General features: G+C 36.8%; 1 protein-coding gene across 2 annotated transcripts in view; it reads right to left on the bottom strand.

Moving 5' to 3' along the window:
- Window positions 1–16,924, bottom strand: part of LOC132918733 (headcase protein) — a 59,988-nt gene that overhangs the window by 31,096 nt on the left and 11,968 nt on the right. For both annotated transcript variants that reach the window (XM_060980169.1, XM_060980171.1), the window contains exon 2: window positions 9,573–9,672. In XM_060980169.1, coding sequence (XP_060836152.1) covers window positions 9,573–9,672 — 100 coding nt within the window. The remainder of the gene's footprint in view (window positions 1–9,572; window positions 9,673–16,924) is intronic.

Below are 16,924 nucleotides of genomic sequence, written 5' to 3' on the forward strand. Positions count from 1 at the left end.
AAAAATGAATTCGATGGATTAGCAAAGAGACGATACACGATAGAGGTGCAGCAGGTGCACGTTTTGAACATCCAATTATATTTTTATGCCTATTATTCCCGCGCAAACGATGTGGATTTTACGCACGTCTATCCCAAATGTAAATGTATACGAAAACATTTGAAAGTGCGACACGTACACTATCGTCCCTCCCAACGATCTTCCCTATCCACTCGCCTATACAAGAGCGCGTTCGAAAACGATTGGCACGTCTTCAATTTTCCGTAACCGCTATTATTATTTCCGTCGTCATCGCGCGTAAAAAGCGATACTCCATGACAAAAACTACATACCAAAATAAAAACGAGAGGCTATTTTCGCGCGACAGCGGTCCAGCACAACTATACGAACGTGGCACATAAGTCGCTCTACACCGTTCTCCTCGAAAATAAAACGCGATCATATAAATATATACTGGCCGCAATGCAATTTTCTAAGTCAAAAAAGGGAAGATATAAAAAAGTACGACGCTTATGATAAGGGTGGAGGGGCTGCATACGCAAGTGTGTGTATCGAGTATTGTGTGGCGTAGTGGCGATGGCAAGCGAAAAAAAATACATTTGCCGCATAGCTCGTTTTAACGCTCTCGAGGCGCGATATGCGATCATTAAGTTTAAACAGGGAGGCGATTTTATTTTTCCCCAAACGATATATTATATTATACATTCTCGTACGCGTATATACAAATATATATTATTCAAAAGATCCGAAACCGTGGAAATGCCGTGCGCGACCCCGCGACCTATTGAGCAACGAAGGGGAAAACTTTCTTTGGAATTCTTTCTCACTTCCGTGACACCCTTTGCCGCGGTAAAACTCGAATTGGTGGGTGGTGGATGAATGTGGGGGTAGCGAGGTCTACCGCTACCGCCACCACCACCAGCTGCAGTGGGATTTTTAATGTTGACACGTCCTCGGAAGAAAGTGCGAGAGCGACGTATTTATTTTTTCTCTATACATAAGGAAATGAAGACTTAAAAACCCGCGGGGTGGTGTATGTGTATAAAAGCCGCGCGTTTAAGGGAAAAAAATAAAAAAAAGTGTTCCCGCATATCTGATGACGATTATACACAACGGTGACAAATATTTGCTTACGAACGTTAGAAATGTGACATCGCCAGATTGAAATCTGTGACACGTACGGCGCGAAATTATTCACAAAACCCTCGGGGTTTTCGTCGAAAAGAAATAATAATAATAATATTCTCCAGAGCAGAAGGCACGAAAAACTTTATATACATATTTGAAAAAACACGAGAAAAATGATTACTCAAATACGAGTAGGTAACGAATCTATAAATTATATTAATCGTTTAAAAATTATGACAGATTATTTCATGTAAGTTGCTGTACAAGGTACAACTGCTTAAAATATTACATTAACAATTTTTTGAGTACTTTGAATTCATATACAATGTATAGGTACATAGTTAAATAGTTTGTAGGCAATCTCATACCGACAATATTTCTATTCCTGCAAAATATCGTTAACACTCTTGGACACGAAAATCGATAATCGTAGTTGTTTCAAATCGAGTCGGTTTCCGTTAAGTAACATTAATATTTCCCATAAAATACTTATAGAAGTATATCAGCTTGATTGAATGTAAAACAACACACGAAAGATTAAACACGTCATCAATATTTAAGAAAATATTACGTAAAGATTTAAGTTATAAACTGGAATTCATTTATATAAAAGTCGAGCACTTCAAAATATACTATATCGAAAGCGTGTTTAAGAGTCAGATAAAAATAAACGATAACGTGTAAAATCACAAATTAAACGATATAAATTTGTTTGCTTAATTTTTTTTAATGTGCAAAATACAAATAACTATATTAACACCATTTTAACACGATTAAACGTTACACGAAACAACGATGCTTATCAGTGATATACCTATATAGTATATAGTTTGTTTAAATAAATTATTTACCAAAATGACTTGGTTAGTCATAAATTCATAGTTACACAAAACGTATAGAAATCGATAAGCAAGAAAAATAACAATAGATCCTAAAAAATACAATACATACGTTTAAACGTTCGCAAATTCAAATTATTCTAATTATTATTTTAATGATATAAAATGGCGCTTATTATACGTTCAACATCATTTATGACCCGATTACAAAAAACAATATTATTTCATTTCAGTTCGACAATAAATAAAACACCGGCGGACGCAGTTGGCACACACGAAAAATTGCAATCGACGTCGGGCGACGTCGTCGAAAAGAGAGGTCACACTGGTACTCTGCAGCTGCATCTCGGTGTTCGCACCGTCGCGATACATGCAAACAACGATCAGATTATTTATTAATACAACTACCTAATATGAAATAAGTTTGTGTTTTGAAAAAAAAAACGAATTCAGATGTTATAATATTGTAACTGAATAACTGATAAACTAAAAATAAAGGCACTTAGAGTCTAAAAGTGTTTAAATAAAACTAATAAAAATACTAACAATATAATACTATATGTGTTTACGAATTATTTTTAACATAATATCTCATTTGTTTCGTGTCGATAAATAAAACACATCACCTACGTTGAAACCATTTCAAGCATAAAAAAAATGTAACATACACAAACAATTTGATACAAAAAGGAAATACAATGTCATGTGTTTGTCGATGTATTTTTCGATTTCATATAGACAAGGGCGAGCTGAAAGGAAGTTGTGAGAGAGGGTGAAACTCGCTCACTCGACAGCAATAGTGTTGTATAATATAATATCAATAGGCACTTGGTAAAATTCAAATTTGTTCGGCATTTAAAATTTGGTATTTAAAAATCTAGTCGACAATTTCAAAGACCACGCCCTACCCCCCATGATTTTTTTTTTAAGATCGTTCCTGTTTAAATCCACCAACAGGCAACAAGAAAGCAAAGCAAATAATCCTATATTATACAATATAATAGGATAAGCAGCAACAACAACCACCTAACTCTAGATACGAATGTTTTCGGTGTGGTATAATACGCACAGTGTCATACACACGCGTTCATACCCCCGAAAACGTTATACGATCCCAAATGTCCGTTGAGGGTCGAGGAAACGAAAATAACGTTCGTATATGATTGTATTTTATGAGGGTCGTGTGCGTGGGTGTCACGTGGTCCGTGTAGCGTACGGGGCGAAAACGCCGACGCCGCCGTGCTGCAGTAGTGCAACCACAAAAAAAAAGCGTTCCGTCGGGCCGCCTGCAGGCGCCGCCGGACGCGCGCGCCGAACCGACAACGACAACCGCAGCGCGCGATCGATAACGCACGGCGACGCCGGCCGGTGCGCGCGGGGCAACGCGCGTACACCGATGCGAAAATGCACAACCACCGAAAACACTGCACCGCCCCGCCGGCGATACTCGAGTTTCTATCACCCTATCTCTCTCACATCATCGTATACCACGGCCGAAATATTATTTCGCGAAGTTTTTTCTTTTCTTTTTCGAAACAAACACTATATTATAACTACAACGAAAATGAATCGAAATTGATCACGCATTTCGCACGCGTTGGTGGCGCAAGTAAGCGAATGTTATTATATAGGGCGTGTGCCATTATATCGTATGGTATTTAATTATTGTTGATCTTGATATTACTACACGCAGACACGTTGTGACGTGACGAGAAGAGCAGCACAAACGTTATTGAGGGGAGGGGGGGGGTCTAGTACAAACAATTTTTATGAAAAATCTTAATTTAAATATAATTATAAATAAATATTATTTCGCATAATAATTATACAAGAGGTAATTTAAGGTCTGTATTAATTCTTTAATTATGAAAGCGAAAAAAATAAAACGGTAAAAACTACTAGCAACTATAAATAACTACAAGAATCAACGAATTTATATCAAAACCGACTCTATTATTATAATAAGTTTATAGATATCAAATATCAATAAGACATAAGTATTATCTAGGACTTGACGTATTTATTTTTAGTTTTAAATTTTTACCCCCCAAATAAATATTTAAAATTTAAGTATTACATTTTTATTTAAAATAAACCTGAATTCGTTTAGTCCCTTTAGTTCTTATCCTTAATTTTCATAATAAGAATTCGTACTCATTTTCAATTGAAGCGATTTTTCGGCACTATATGTGTATTGATGTACCCAGGTTGTTTGTATCATCTACTTAAATAAAGCTATGTGATATGTTACCACTTACCAATGTCTCGTATATACGTGACGTCTAATTCGAGCGATATTTATAGTGCGACGAAAGCGCATTAGCGGTTTTAAGGAAAGAAAACTATGTTTTGACTGGCGTAAACCCGGAAGAAGGAATACGTATTCCGCTGCAATCTCCCCCTAACCTGCCTTAACGGTGGCAGCGGCGACCGTCTCGACAAGCTAATGGGGACGCGACCGAATAATAAACCCTCCTAAAACGACAACCCGGTACCGAATATACGCTTCCACAACGACTACAACACAGTTTACTTACACTTTTGCCCGAATAATAGCTAATTTTTACACAACTACACGACTCGTATATATGTATAAAATAATGTATGACCAATAAATATCCTTTTTTTTTAAATAACTTAAGTAATATTTCAGGGACACTAATACATAATATTAATAGTATTTTACTTATACACTCAATAACAAAATATGTATTCAATTTTAATAATTAAAAATTCACTCACATAATATTTCCCATTACTTTAAATAAAACTATTACAGTAATTTCTATCTGATCAGTAATTATTTTTTCTGGCAGGTCTAATCTTAGATTTATCGACAAATTTATGACAATTATGTTCAAAACTTTAATAAGTAGATATCACAAAAATAATTAGTTCCATTTTTTAATTTTCTTAATTTGTAAAATTTTAAATTATTTAATATTTTACAACGTGGTTATATCTTTGCATATATTCTTGTAACCGTTCACCGTAGAATTAATTAATTCACCAAACTAAACTTTTATATGGTCTAATAAGGTATTACATAATACTTATATTGTTACGTTATTTACCATGTCTTCCAGGAGTTACACTAGACACCTTTACACGTCTGTCGAATACTTAATTCCACGTGAAGATTGGTAATAGTTGTTACTTATTATGTGTACAACGGATCGTCACAAAATGTGTAAGAATATGTGTGCAAATAAAGTTTGCAATCCACGACCAGACAAACACGGCAGTGAAATTTAACACAAGTATAACCCACATCATATTATATTATTAAAAGTTGGCGTGAATCGCACGCGTTGTCTTTGATCCCAATATTGCAACGCGATTCAGCCGTATGTCGAGCATCGAAATTTTAATCATTAAATATCTATAATTTACGCGAAAAAAATGCGAAACACGCATACGAATTATATTTCTGATATTAGTTTAGAATAACGTACAATGATTTTTCACACATGTATTTTGAACTTGGCTATAGTTTGATCGTAGATTCATAGTCGCGCGGTAAGAACGCTGTCGGTCGAGCCGCACCTATGAGACATTTACGTGATGTGTGTATATACGGTATACGTAGACGTGTTTTGCAAATCATTCAAGGTCTTCGAATGAATCGCGCCGATTATAATATTATACAGAGTGAGCCATAATCAACGGATGGCTTTGGATTTGGTGTTACTCTTAGAATGGGAAGAGGGAAATGGGCCTGTGAATTGCCTTATACCGAAGTGGCAATCATAAATATAGCCAATGAAAATTTAACATTTTTTTTTTTTTAATGTATTTGTTTTTTTAAATTAAGCACACCCTGTATTATTTTCGGTGGCCTCTCTGTTGCAATCATGCGTCGCTGTTCACGCGGGGGCGCATCCAGAAATTCAGCCGAAAAAAATTTACAAAACGCGCTGCGTGCATAATCGGGTCGCGTTGTCGGGTACCGTCGGGTAGAGGGACGCGCGCCCGCTATTGATCGGCGGGCGCAAGCGGTCGGGTCGTCGGAAACTCGCGCAGCACACGATCCTAGTGTGGCAGCGGCGGGAACGCTCAACCGGCAGACAAGTGCGTGGGTCCCGGCGACGGGGCATCGATGCACATTTCAGTTGGGCGCACGCGGCGCACCGGTCGGAGCGAAGGGGCGTGGGAGACGGGCCAAAGAGCCGTCCGGCCGGCGATCAATATTTTTGTCATATAACGGCGTGGCGGCGACGTGCAACGTTGTATACATAGCGCGCGGTTCGACGGCATGCAACGTTGTAATGACAGCAGCGACGGGACAGCGCACCAACGTGATTCAGTTGGTCGGTGGGTGGGTGGGTACACGAAGAGTCCTGATAGAGATGACGGATAAAAAAATTTCCAATGAAAAAATATTCCCAGATCGAGTGACCGATCCTCATAGTCAGTGTTACGGAAACAATAAGTAACCGAGTGGTGAAGTGGGGGAAATGAGTGTTTGAAAATTTGAAAACCAAAAAATTGAACGGATTTTAAAATTTTGTTTTTGATATGTCGGGAGGTGTTGAAGAGAACAGAGTGGCTCGAGTGAAGGAGAATTCGGGTGCGGGCGTGGGCGATTTTCGCGGTTGGTGTAGTCGGGTGAGCGGGCAGGCGCGAGAGCTTTGGGCACCAAGCACGCAACTCCGGGCGACCGCGGGGGGGCTGGCGGGCGGTACCCTAAACACGCCCGGCTGGGCGGCGGTTCGTCCGCCGAAAATGCGATCGCGCACGCTCAATCAAAGACAAGGCGACATACGCCGGCGCTGCCCGGCCCCAGACCCGAAAATAAAAAACGTTCGAGGACCGGTATAATAATAAAACCCGAAAACAAATTCGCCGTTCAAACGCCCCGCTTATTTTGCGAGTTTGACGAAGATGTATTTAAGTCCACAAAAACTCATCAGATTTTCAAGGCAAATCGATAAGCGAAACGAGAGAGAGGTGAATAAGTCTTTACAGGACTTGAATATAATATTAACAAAACGCAATACAATATAATTATTATAAATTTTACATTCATGCAAAACGAAAAAAAAGATCTGCGAACGCGCTGTATTAAATTCATATCGTAAAAAAATATAAATTCGATGCATTTTTATGTGCGGCAAATCGATATCCAAACACCATTGCAGTCGCGTTGACAAAACGATACACAAGTAATAATATCATATTATTATCATATCGTTGTCGTCAATTTAGATGTAACAGCAAACGCACGCACGCACACACACACACACACATTCAAACACCATGGGAGAGGCTTATGTTATTATTATTGACCTTCGTCGTGTGTTCTCGTTTGGCATATTATGCACGCACACACAAGCGCGCTACCGTCGATGCATATACCCGCCGTCTGCGGTTTATTTTTGTTTACGATATCAATAAAATAGTACACTCACAATATTAATATGTAATCTCATAACTATTATTACTATTTTTATGCAACCAAACCGATATTCTTGTCGAAATCCAATTTGGTCGCCGAGAGCCTAACGCACAATGAAACTGACACAATACAAACTAGATATCTGTCATTGTAATATCCTATTACCGTGTTTATTAGTAATGTCGCATTCAACGGCGCGCCAATTTCGTATAGCCAATTACTTTCACTGAAATCGGTTCGATTACTGTTATATATTATGTAGGTGACTACGTAAAACCTTGAAGACAAGCCAAGCACATGCGACAGAGATGAAGACGACGAAAGAAGTTGAATTTTATATATTTTTTTTTATGATAATTTTGTCAATTTAACTTACATCAGGGACACCCAACACAGACCAAAACATGAGACTCGCGTCACCCAATTAGAGACATGTTTAAATAATAAAACTACCAGACTAAATAGAACAATAAAGTTGACCAATTAAAAGCATAGGTACTTAACGAGTTATGGCTGCGGGACACAAAACTCAAAAATTTAATATTTTAAAAGCAATAGAAAAACGTAATAAAAACACTAAAGCAAATAAAAAAATTAAAAAATAACGTATTAACAGTCAAATTCCATTGTTTCATTAAAACCCAATTAAATGATATTCGTGTCTAAAAAATCTCAAAATGCAGTTGTTGTTAGTTTAACTATTATTTTCTTATTATAAAAACTTATAAAGTTATAACAAATGGGTAACCTCGACCGAATGGAAAGTAAATCTACATATTAAGGTCATTTAATATTTATTATTAAATCAAACAAAAATAAATTTAACGCAGTAAAGAGTACTTTAATTAAAAAATTATAAATGTATATTATTTTATAATATTTTAATTTTAAATAAAACTTATTCAGTGAAGTTATGTTTATTATGTTTATTAATTAAATGTACACTAAAAATCTGTTATCGTCAGGTATTTGATAAATAATATGGTTAACATTTAACAATAAATAGTTCCGTTAAAAGTTAAAATAAAAACAATTATTACAAAACATATAAATATAATTTGCATTTATGAATCACTAAAAAATAATGTACGATATTATTGCATAATAATTGCACATAATATTATAATTAATAACTAATGTTAATTTACAACAGCGTAAATTAGTTCACAAAAAAAAATAATAATTAAATTAAAAATCATTGAAGAGTACAAATAACCGAGGAGACTATCTACAAACAAAAATCAAAATTGTCGAGTGACTAATTTAACTTAAACTGATAATCATTGGGCATGTATAGGTTAGCCGATAGGTACACAATTATAACAATCACCGTATGAAAACAGATATTTATCAATCAAATTACAGCAATATAGTTTTAAAAATGTCGAATGAAGTATGTTTTTCCAAAGACTAAAAGTTATTAGATCAATAATAATTGCTAGTTCTTGTAAAATTTATTGTCAAAACTATAATGATGTATAATGGACGACAAGGCAGGAAATGTCAAAAACAAAACAATCTTTACATACATCCTGTGCCGAGGATTACGACGTGTACTTAAATAAATTATTCTATAAATACATGCGACCTTGGGTAAATTTTTTATCAATTTGTCGTAGAGTAGGTGGCGGCGGTGAGATGTGGTGTGTTTAGAAAAAAATACAACGAAATGTATGTGAACAGTAAGCACTTGTGTGTTGTTATTATTATTATGCCATTGTTACTACAACCAAAATATTAATATTCTATTAGCCTAGCCAGTCAGACAGAGTTGGCCAATGAAAGTAAAACTACACCCACGGATTGATCTGAACAATATTTCGATTTACTTTTAAATGCGACCGTTGTACAAACAAAAACTACTATGAACTCGTTTACGCTATAGATTAGGACGAGACTAGAGAAACATAGTATGCTATATTAATTATTGTTGTACAAAGGATGATTGATATATGATTGGTAGCGAACTTGTTGACGATACTCGATCTGTAAAGTGCTTAGGAGAAGTAATATATGCGCGTTTTCGGTGGTTGGGAGGACAAGAAACTGGCGCACCGGAAACGGTTCATCAACAGAAACATCGACAACTCGATATACTTTACAAACGAACGGCGGACAAACAATTTTGGTGCACTCCCCCGCACTCAATTGTTAATAATAAAAAAAAAAAAAAAGCTGAATCATAATAGTTATAACATGTACGTTACCTTTACGTGATAGGAGTTGAGCATGTGCCGAGGTAGCCGATTGAATGTGCTGAAGTCCAGACGGCGGCAAAATATCCCATTGCCATTCATGGACGACTGCCTGTTTGACAAAAAAAAAAACCAAAAATAAGGTACAAAATTATTACATATTGCTAGTTATTGTGAGAGGGAAAAGGACTAATCACCACCAAATATGCCAACAAAGAATGCAATACTACATTTATTCAACATAGATTTATAAGATAAAAATACATTTTTCCTCGTGTTATATATTTTCCATTTTTTTCATTGTATAATATGTTAACATATTGACAACGACACAACGTTGTCACGTTATCTGTCTCTCAAAAAAAAAAAAATCAATGGAATTTTTTTATGAATTATGATAATAGGATGATCATCAAATTATTTTTTCAAACAAGTTACAACGCCTTTTTTTAATGAACACTTATGTACCTACTCAATATTATTTAGTGAGTACCTATAAATTTGTTTCACAGCCATAAAACGAATTTTAAGACTTGTGTAGAAACAAAAAATTAGGTTATGGCTTCGATTTTGGTGAATAAAATATTTCCCTCCCCCGCCACCACACGTAATTTTTTTACACAGTTACGTCACTGCGATACTACACTAACATAGGATTGTAGTTAAAAAAATAATAACAATAATAATGCGATAACAAAACGGATAAGTAGGACTAAAACGTATGCGCCACGCGATGACTTGCACACATCATACACACAAACACACATACACACACACATGCGCGCGTGGTCGTCGATTATGGGAATGGATAATATCATAGAGAAATGGTGGACCGGGGGAAAAGGAAGAAGCCTTAACCTAGCCCAACGGACGGCGCGTTGTCAGGTGCGCAACCGCCGGACGTACGTTTACGTTTTCACGTTGTCTAACATAGGGAGTAGGAGGAAAACGAGGAATAGACGGCCGATAGTAGTCTTTTATTATTATTACTATTATTAACATCATAACACGCAACGCGCGGAAGACCATGCTCTATGCCTGGCCTGGAGGTTTTTTGTTTTTAATTACCATAACCGATATTGGTAAAACATAATGTTCTATAATCGTGTGATTTACCTCGATCTCAACCACGACGACCACTAGACCTGGTTTCTGTATCGTCGTAGTCGACTCGGCGTTTTATTATTAACGTCGTAAAAATAAAACTCACACCACACACACCGAAGTAGACGACACAGCGATTTTTATCGTCCACGGTAGTCCTGTTTCGAATCCTCTCGGAACGGTTGTGGGTCATTGGTTGGTCTGTCTCTCTCGCTCACACAACCGACACACGAGCTAAGGCAAAATCTCGAGAGAAAAATAATCGTTACGCAATAAAAGTATATATTATTACAAAATAATTTAATAATATAATATAGCCACGGGCGGTGACGACAGACCGAACTCTACCATATCACTCTACCTATTAAATCGTACTCAGGGAAAAAATAGTGCACCAAGTGTGTTTAGTTAGTAGTTTTGGCGTCTAACGAGAGAATTAAAAGACTAAGGTAATATTTTGTGCATTGACGACAATATGGTGTATTGAATGACCACCGGCTTGAGCCCAGTCGTTATTCATTTGGCTTTCATTTGTTTTTCAATCGACCGACACATTTCGTAAGAATAATTTATAATATTAATTATCGTCGAGAATCACATTATTTTATTCGCAATGGTAATCAAAGACATGCGAACCGTAAACAGATTTATAATTAATACGTAATAAGTAGAGAAAAAATTTCTCGATTTATTTAAAACGCAAAATGTTTTATAGCACACGCGACTATCATGCTGCACTACTGCACTACTACAATATATTACTTATTGTCGATATTTTTCGTTACGTTTTTACGCGTATAATAATAAGCAATTTTTTTTTTTTAATATAATATAATGCGATTTTTAATTGCCAAAGAACGAGACATAATAATATTGTACACCTTGAAACTATAGTAAAATATGAAAATGTGTTTTCTATGCCGCGTTCCAATCGGAGAAACTAGACGGGACGTGAACAATGCACACTGTAGACAAACGGGTGTGGTCAGCGCATACGTTATTATCATAACATATACGTACATAGTACGAGTACGGTTAATGGTTATAACATGGAATATTATATTATTATAGTCTGTCAGTCAAACGATTCACTCGGTAATATTGATTTTGAGGAGCGCGCCGTCGCCAACCGAAATATGTTCTACACTGCGTACACGCGTGAACACACACTCGCACGATTATCGAGCTAGTAATATACGTACGTACTTCGTGTCGATCAAAAAGGAGGTGAAGCCTTTTCTCACTCGAGATACATGCGACGTCCGATTGCCCAATCGAAACGTGTAATATAACTTTTATTTTTTTAATTTTAAGTGTCGTAATTTTAAAGATGTTATACGTCTTGTTTTAAAGATTAGCCCCTACCACACCAACTGTCGACGGGTGAAAAAGAAATAACGAAGGTTACTAGTGTTGCAGTCGTCCGCGTGGTCGTCTTCTCGTTTAGTACGAGCGTATAATATTGTAGAATTATATCGAAAGCAGTAGTGCTGAAGCAGGCAGGATAGTAGAGGCAACAGTAGCAGCACACATGCATATTGTTAAACAAAAAAAGATGCCACCGCAATCACTGAGCGGCGGTCGTTTATCGACGACAGCCAAAAAGACTTGTGTGGGCTTCACACGGTAAAAAAATATACGTTTAAAAATAAAAGAACCCTACAATTTCATCCAATCGCAACACGGGACTCCGCTGTTCATAATAATAATGGTTCCAAAATAATATATGTGTTATAACACAAAAACATAACCTAACCCAACCAACCCAACCAGTGTGACGGCAGCAGTGCAACGACGGCAATCTCTTATGGCGCATTGGAATAATAACTGAAGTGTACCGCCGACGAGGAACCGGATATGCACACAACCAGCTGGCACGGCGCTCACACATTTGAAAAATAAGAAATGTATTCCAGCACTACGTCCGAAATTCCGAAATACGACAACAAATCATACAAAAACTGCGTTTTGACGAAAAATGTTTAAAAGGTTTAAGTTGCTAGTTGTTACCGCTAATCTGTAATCATTCATCACTTTCCGAGTTTCCGACACCCATTCCTCATCTAGACCACCGAACCGCGGCGGTACGGCGGTCCACAACATTGCGAGTATTTTTTTCTACACAGTGGGTTCGACGAAACGAACGTAATATAATATACATGCATACAATGGTGCACACACAGGGTGAGTCACATAGAAGGGTGAGTGGCTCACAACGCACGAAAACAAAAATAATAATAACATTATATTATTACCAACCCAAAATGTTATATTTACATTAAGTTATCGTAGGTCAAAATTTAGATCGCGTGTGTGGCGGACCTTCGATCACTGTTTTCTACTGTTAGATAGGGCAGGCGGTGGCTAGTGCGTAGAATCAACGTACGGATTTAATACCAAATGAGATTCAAAACAACGATCACCTTTGCTCAAACGCCTAGTACACAGTTATTTATAGCCACAAAAAAGTACAAATTAAATTAACCAAAGAACAAAGGTGGGATGTTAATTGCGAAAAGAATGGAGATATGAACAAGTGGTAAAGAAAAAGGGCACGTTTTCAGTACGTAATACATTCTCGAGGATAAGGTTTTTGAAAATAAACATCGACTTAGCGAAACTATTACACACGATTATAAAGTAAATCGCAAAATGGTGCGAATGCCGCTCAGAAAATTTTGATTACGCCGCGCCACATAATTGCATTCCAAAGCGTTTATACGTACCTATTATGAAGCTGAAATTCGAATAAAAAACTACTGATTAAACAAAGATTATCTCAACTAGATACGTAGGTTGAACCTATATCACAATAATATAGCTGATATCTAATACTGTTTTTGCCGTTTTCATAACATAAAATATACCATAACCGGAGTTTCCCAATTAAGCTAATCTATGCATACAGCCTGATTTTCAATCGTTCACACTCAGTAGTCAGTTGTAATTCATTAAAAATACATGTATCATAAAATTATGGAACTTGGAACTATATAAAAATATATAATAATATATAATATAAAACTATATATAATATGTAAATTGCGAAAGTAAAGTGAAGTGGAAAATAAATTATCAGAAGGTTAACAGATATAACACATGCGAGTAATAAATTAGATACATTTACAGCTTTTATAACATATTGTCATATTGATGACCCTAAATGTTCCAATATTTAATATTGATAATGATAAATGTATATGATACGCGTCCTTATTAAGTTCTATAGGCCAACTGGTTAGATAAAAACAACTTCGTAAAGCCATCAATTCGTCAAGTTTGTAATATAAAAATATCCTACATTTGTTATTATTATTACAACTTATATTAAGTAACTACAGGTAGAGTATCATCGAGTAGACTATATAATATGCCGACCAAAAATTAATGGATTGATCGGTAGATGATGGATTGAAGGAAGGGGTCAGCGTAACCTAGCGTAATAGACTAATAACATTACACACGTTTTTAAACCAGAAACTTATTACGAGGTCTTTACATCGTCTGAGCTTTCGATCTGGTTCGAGTGTAATCACGAGCTAATCTCACCCGACACTGCAACACATACATTAATTATTGTTATCGACAGACTGTGGACTCGGAATAATGATATAGGCGCCCAAAAGGTTGAAATTAGCATACGCGGGTCGGGGTCTCGTGACAATAAAACGTAGGCCGAGTGAAGGCGAGAAAACGAACCTTGAAAAAAAAAATCAAGCTCCGCGCGCGATGCGTTTCGTTTGTTCGAAACTAACTATATTCGTGTAATATAATATTATAATAATAATAACCAGTGGCGATGACGTAATTTGGTCATTTGTGAGGAGGGATGACATTTTTGTATATTTTACATATTATTACCTCACAGCAATTTTTTCGTTTATATTATAAACACCTCTCAATACAATCATTCCGATATTATGTAAAACGTAAGTACACGACGTATAAATACATGCACACGCGGAGACAAATAATTACATAATAATTAAATATTCACATACAATAAATTGATATAGTTATACATTATAAATACAACGTTGCTGACGATGTGCGTCGTCGCTCCGTGATAAAATAATAATAATAATAATAATAATAAACAATATTCGACTGCTCAGTGATTATTTTTGTAACGCAATATAATATTATAATATTATGTTCGTGCAATAGTGTTCATTACCAAGTAATAATATTATTCAAGTTATGTACAGCGAGCATAGGGGATTGGGTTTTTTTTTTATTATTATTTCCAAACAACATTATACATTTATACCATATTAGTGCGTACGAGAGAACACGAAAAACGTGGCGTGCGCCCACCGTCTTTGAAAAAAAAATAGTCATACTGGGATACGGCACCCAAATCACCCCCCCCCCCCCCGATTCTCACCATAATTACGCCACTGATTAATAACGGACGGGCACTACGCGATACGTTTGCCCGGGCCACTGTAATTACAATAATACACGGGTAATAATATAATATTATGTGGTATCCGTATCGGCTCGTTTAACACGCGTTTTAATTGGCCCGCGGATAACACTAACCTAAAAAATAATAATAAATAACGTAAAAAATAAAGACCAACAGAATAAACAATAAATGCTAGCCGACTCGTACACACACACATGAGCACACAAAAGTCAAGGACAACCGGTTGGCGGACAATGCAGTCCGCCGCCGCCACGGTGATTCGAGGAAAAAAACGTACACACACTCGGTGATCGGTTTAAATGTATAAAATAATAATTTATAACCGACGACCACTGCCACACATATTATTATTATTATTATTATACCGAAGACGAAGAGAGTAGTCGTCGTCGTCGTCGTCGTCGTCGTCTTGGGCACTCTTCGCACGCCCCTACGGACTCGCACGTAGTAGTAAAGCGTAGTAATATTACTGAATGACCGTTAGAGCGAGAGAGAGAGGTGGCGATCCTATCGTTATTGTGTCGGTTTTCCGAGAATTACAACGAATATTCTCACACGACCAAAGGGACTCGATGTAAATAAATAAAGAATAATAATAATAATAAATAATATACTGCTATTATTATTATAACCACTATCACGAGGTGTTTGTGACCGACGATGATAGCTGCTGCCGGCGAGGGGGAGGGGTCCCGGCATCTGTGAATTCCGAAAAATTCTTTCAGGTCCCGAGTTTTATTATCATCAGGAATATAATAATAATAATAATATAATATAACGCCCGCGACGCGTCCGTCGTACGTATGTTTATGGCGTTCGGCACGAGTTCAAAGACGATGTGGTCCGAGAAAAAGTGCCACCTTTCCACCGGAGCCGAGTTAAACACAACAATGTATACGAACGGTTCCATGGACATTTCCGAAAAACGTTATTCGTTGTTGTCGATTACCGGTGCCGTTAGCGGCGATTCACAGTTCGAATAATATATAATAATATTTAATATATCTTCCTCGCACACCGAATTCGAAACGTCAAAACGGTCAGAGCGACGTATTTATAAGGCAGGTACCAAACGGCGGCGCCAAGAACAATCGCACCGGTACGCGATGCGACGTAAAATAGAGTCGGTAATTCACGGCACGTCTGTGCGTCAATGGAGGAAAAGCGGCACGAAAAAACCAGTCGTACCCAAATTCGTTTCGAAATTAGATCGAGACGACGACGACAATCGAAACACGACACGAGAGTATGTATCGGCAACAAACCACTATAATTATCGCGACGTTTACGACGATAAATCCTAATATGGAAATCGATATTGCACGCGCGCGAGCGATTATAGAATTATAATCGACTCGCGGGAGAGAGAGAGTGAGTGAGAGAGACAGAGGAATTTAAACGAAACGAAACTATTATTTACCACCCATACAACCCAAAGTGGAAACAACACAATTCTGTTGCACCGCTCCGGTGCGTTTTCGTGTTGTACGCATCTATATAGTACAGCTGTTAGTGCACACATAGTGTACTATAACACTTGGGTGTCAGAACGCGGGCAAAGCGCGGTGCACGGTAGCGTGACGGATATTTCAAGGTTATCGTTGGAGGAGCGTACGGATTTTTTATTTAAAAAAATGTATACAAACAAACGTCGGGTAATATAATACATATTATTATTAATTTCATCTAGTGGTCAATTATAAAAACCACCGTTACTTTTTAATAATTCAAAAACAGTAATTAAATCTAATGTGATACACACACACACAAACACACATGGCAATAGTTTTGAGTAAAAATTGAAAATTACAACACCATGACTGTTGTC

This window comes from Rhopalosiphum padi, chromosome 1 (genome assembly GCF_020882245.1).
Source record: "Rhopalosiphum padi isolate XX-2018 chromosome 1, ASM2088224v1, whole genome shotgun sequence".
In the NCBI taxonomy this organism is placed as follows: domain Eukaryota; kingdom Metazoa; phylum Arthropoda; class Insecta; order Hemiptera; family Aphididae; genus Rhopalosiphum; species Rhopalosiphum padi.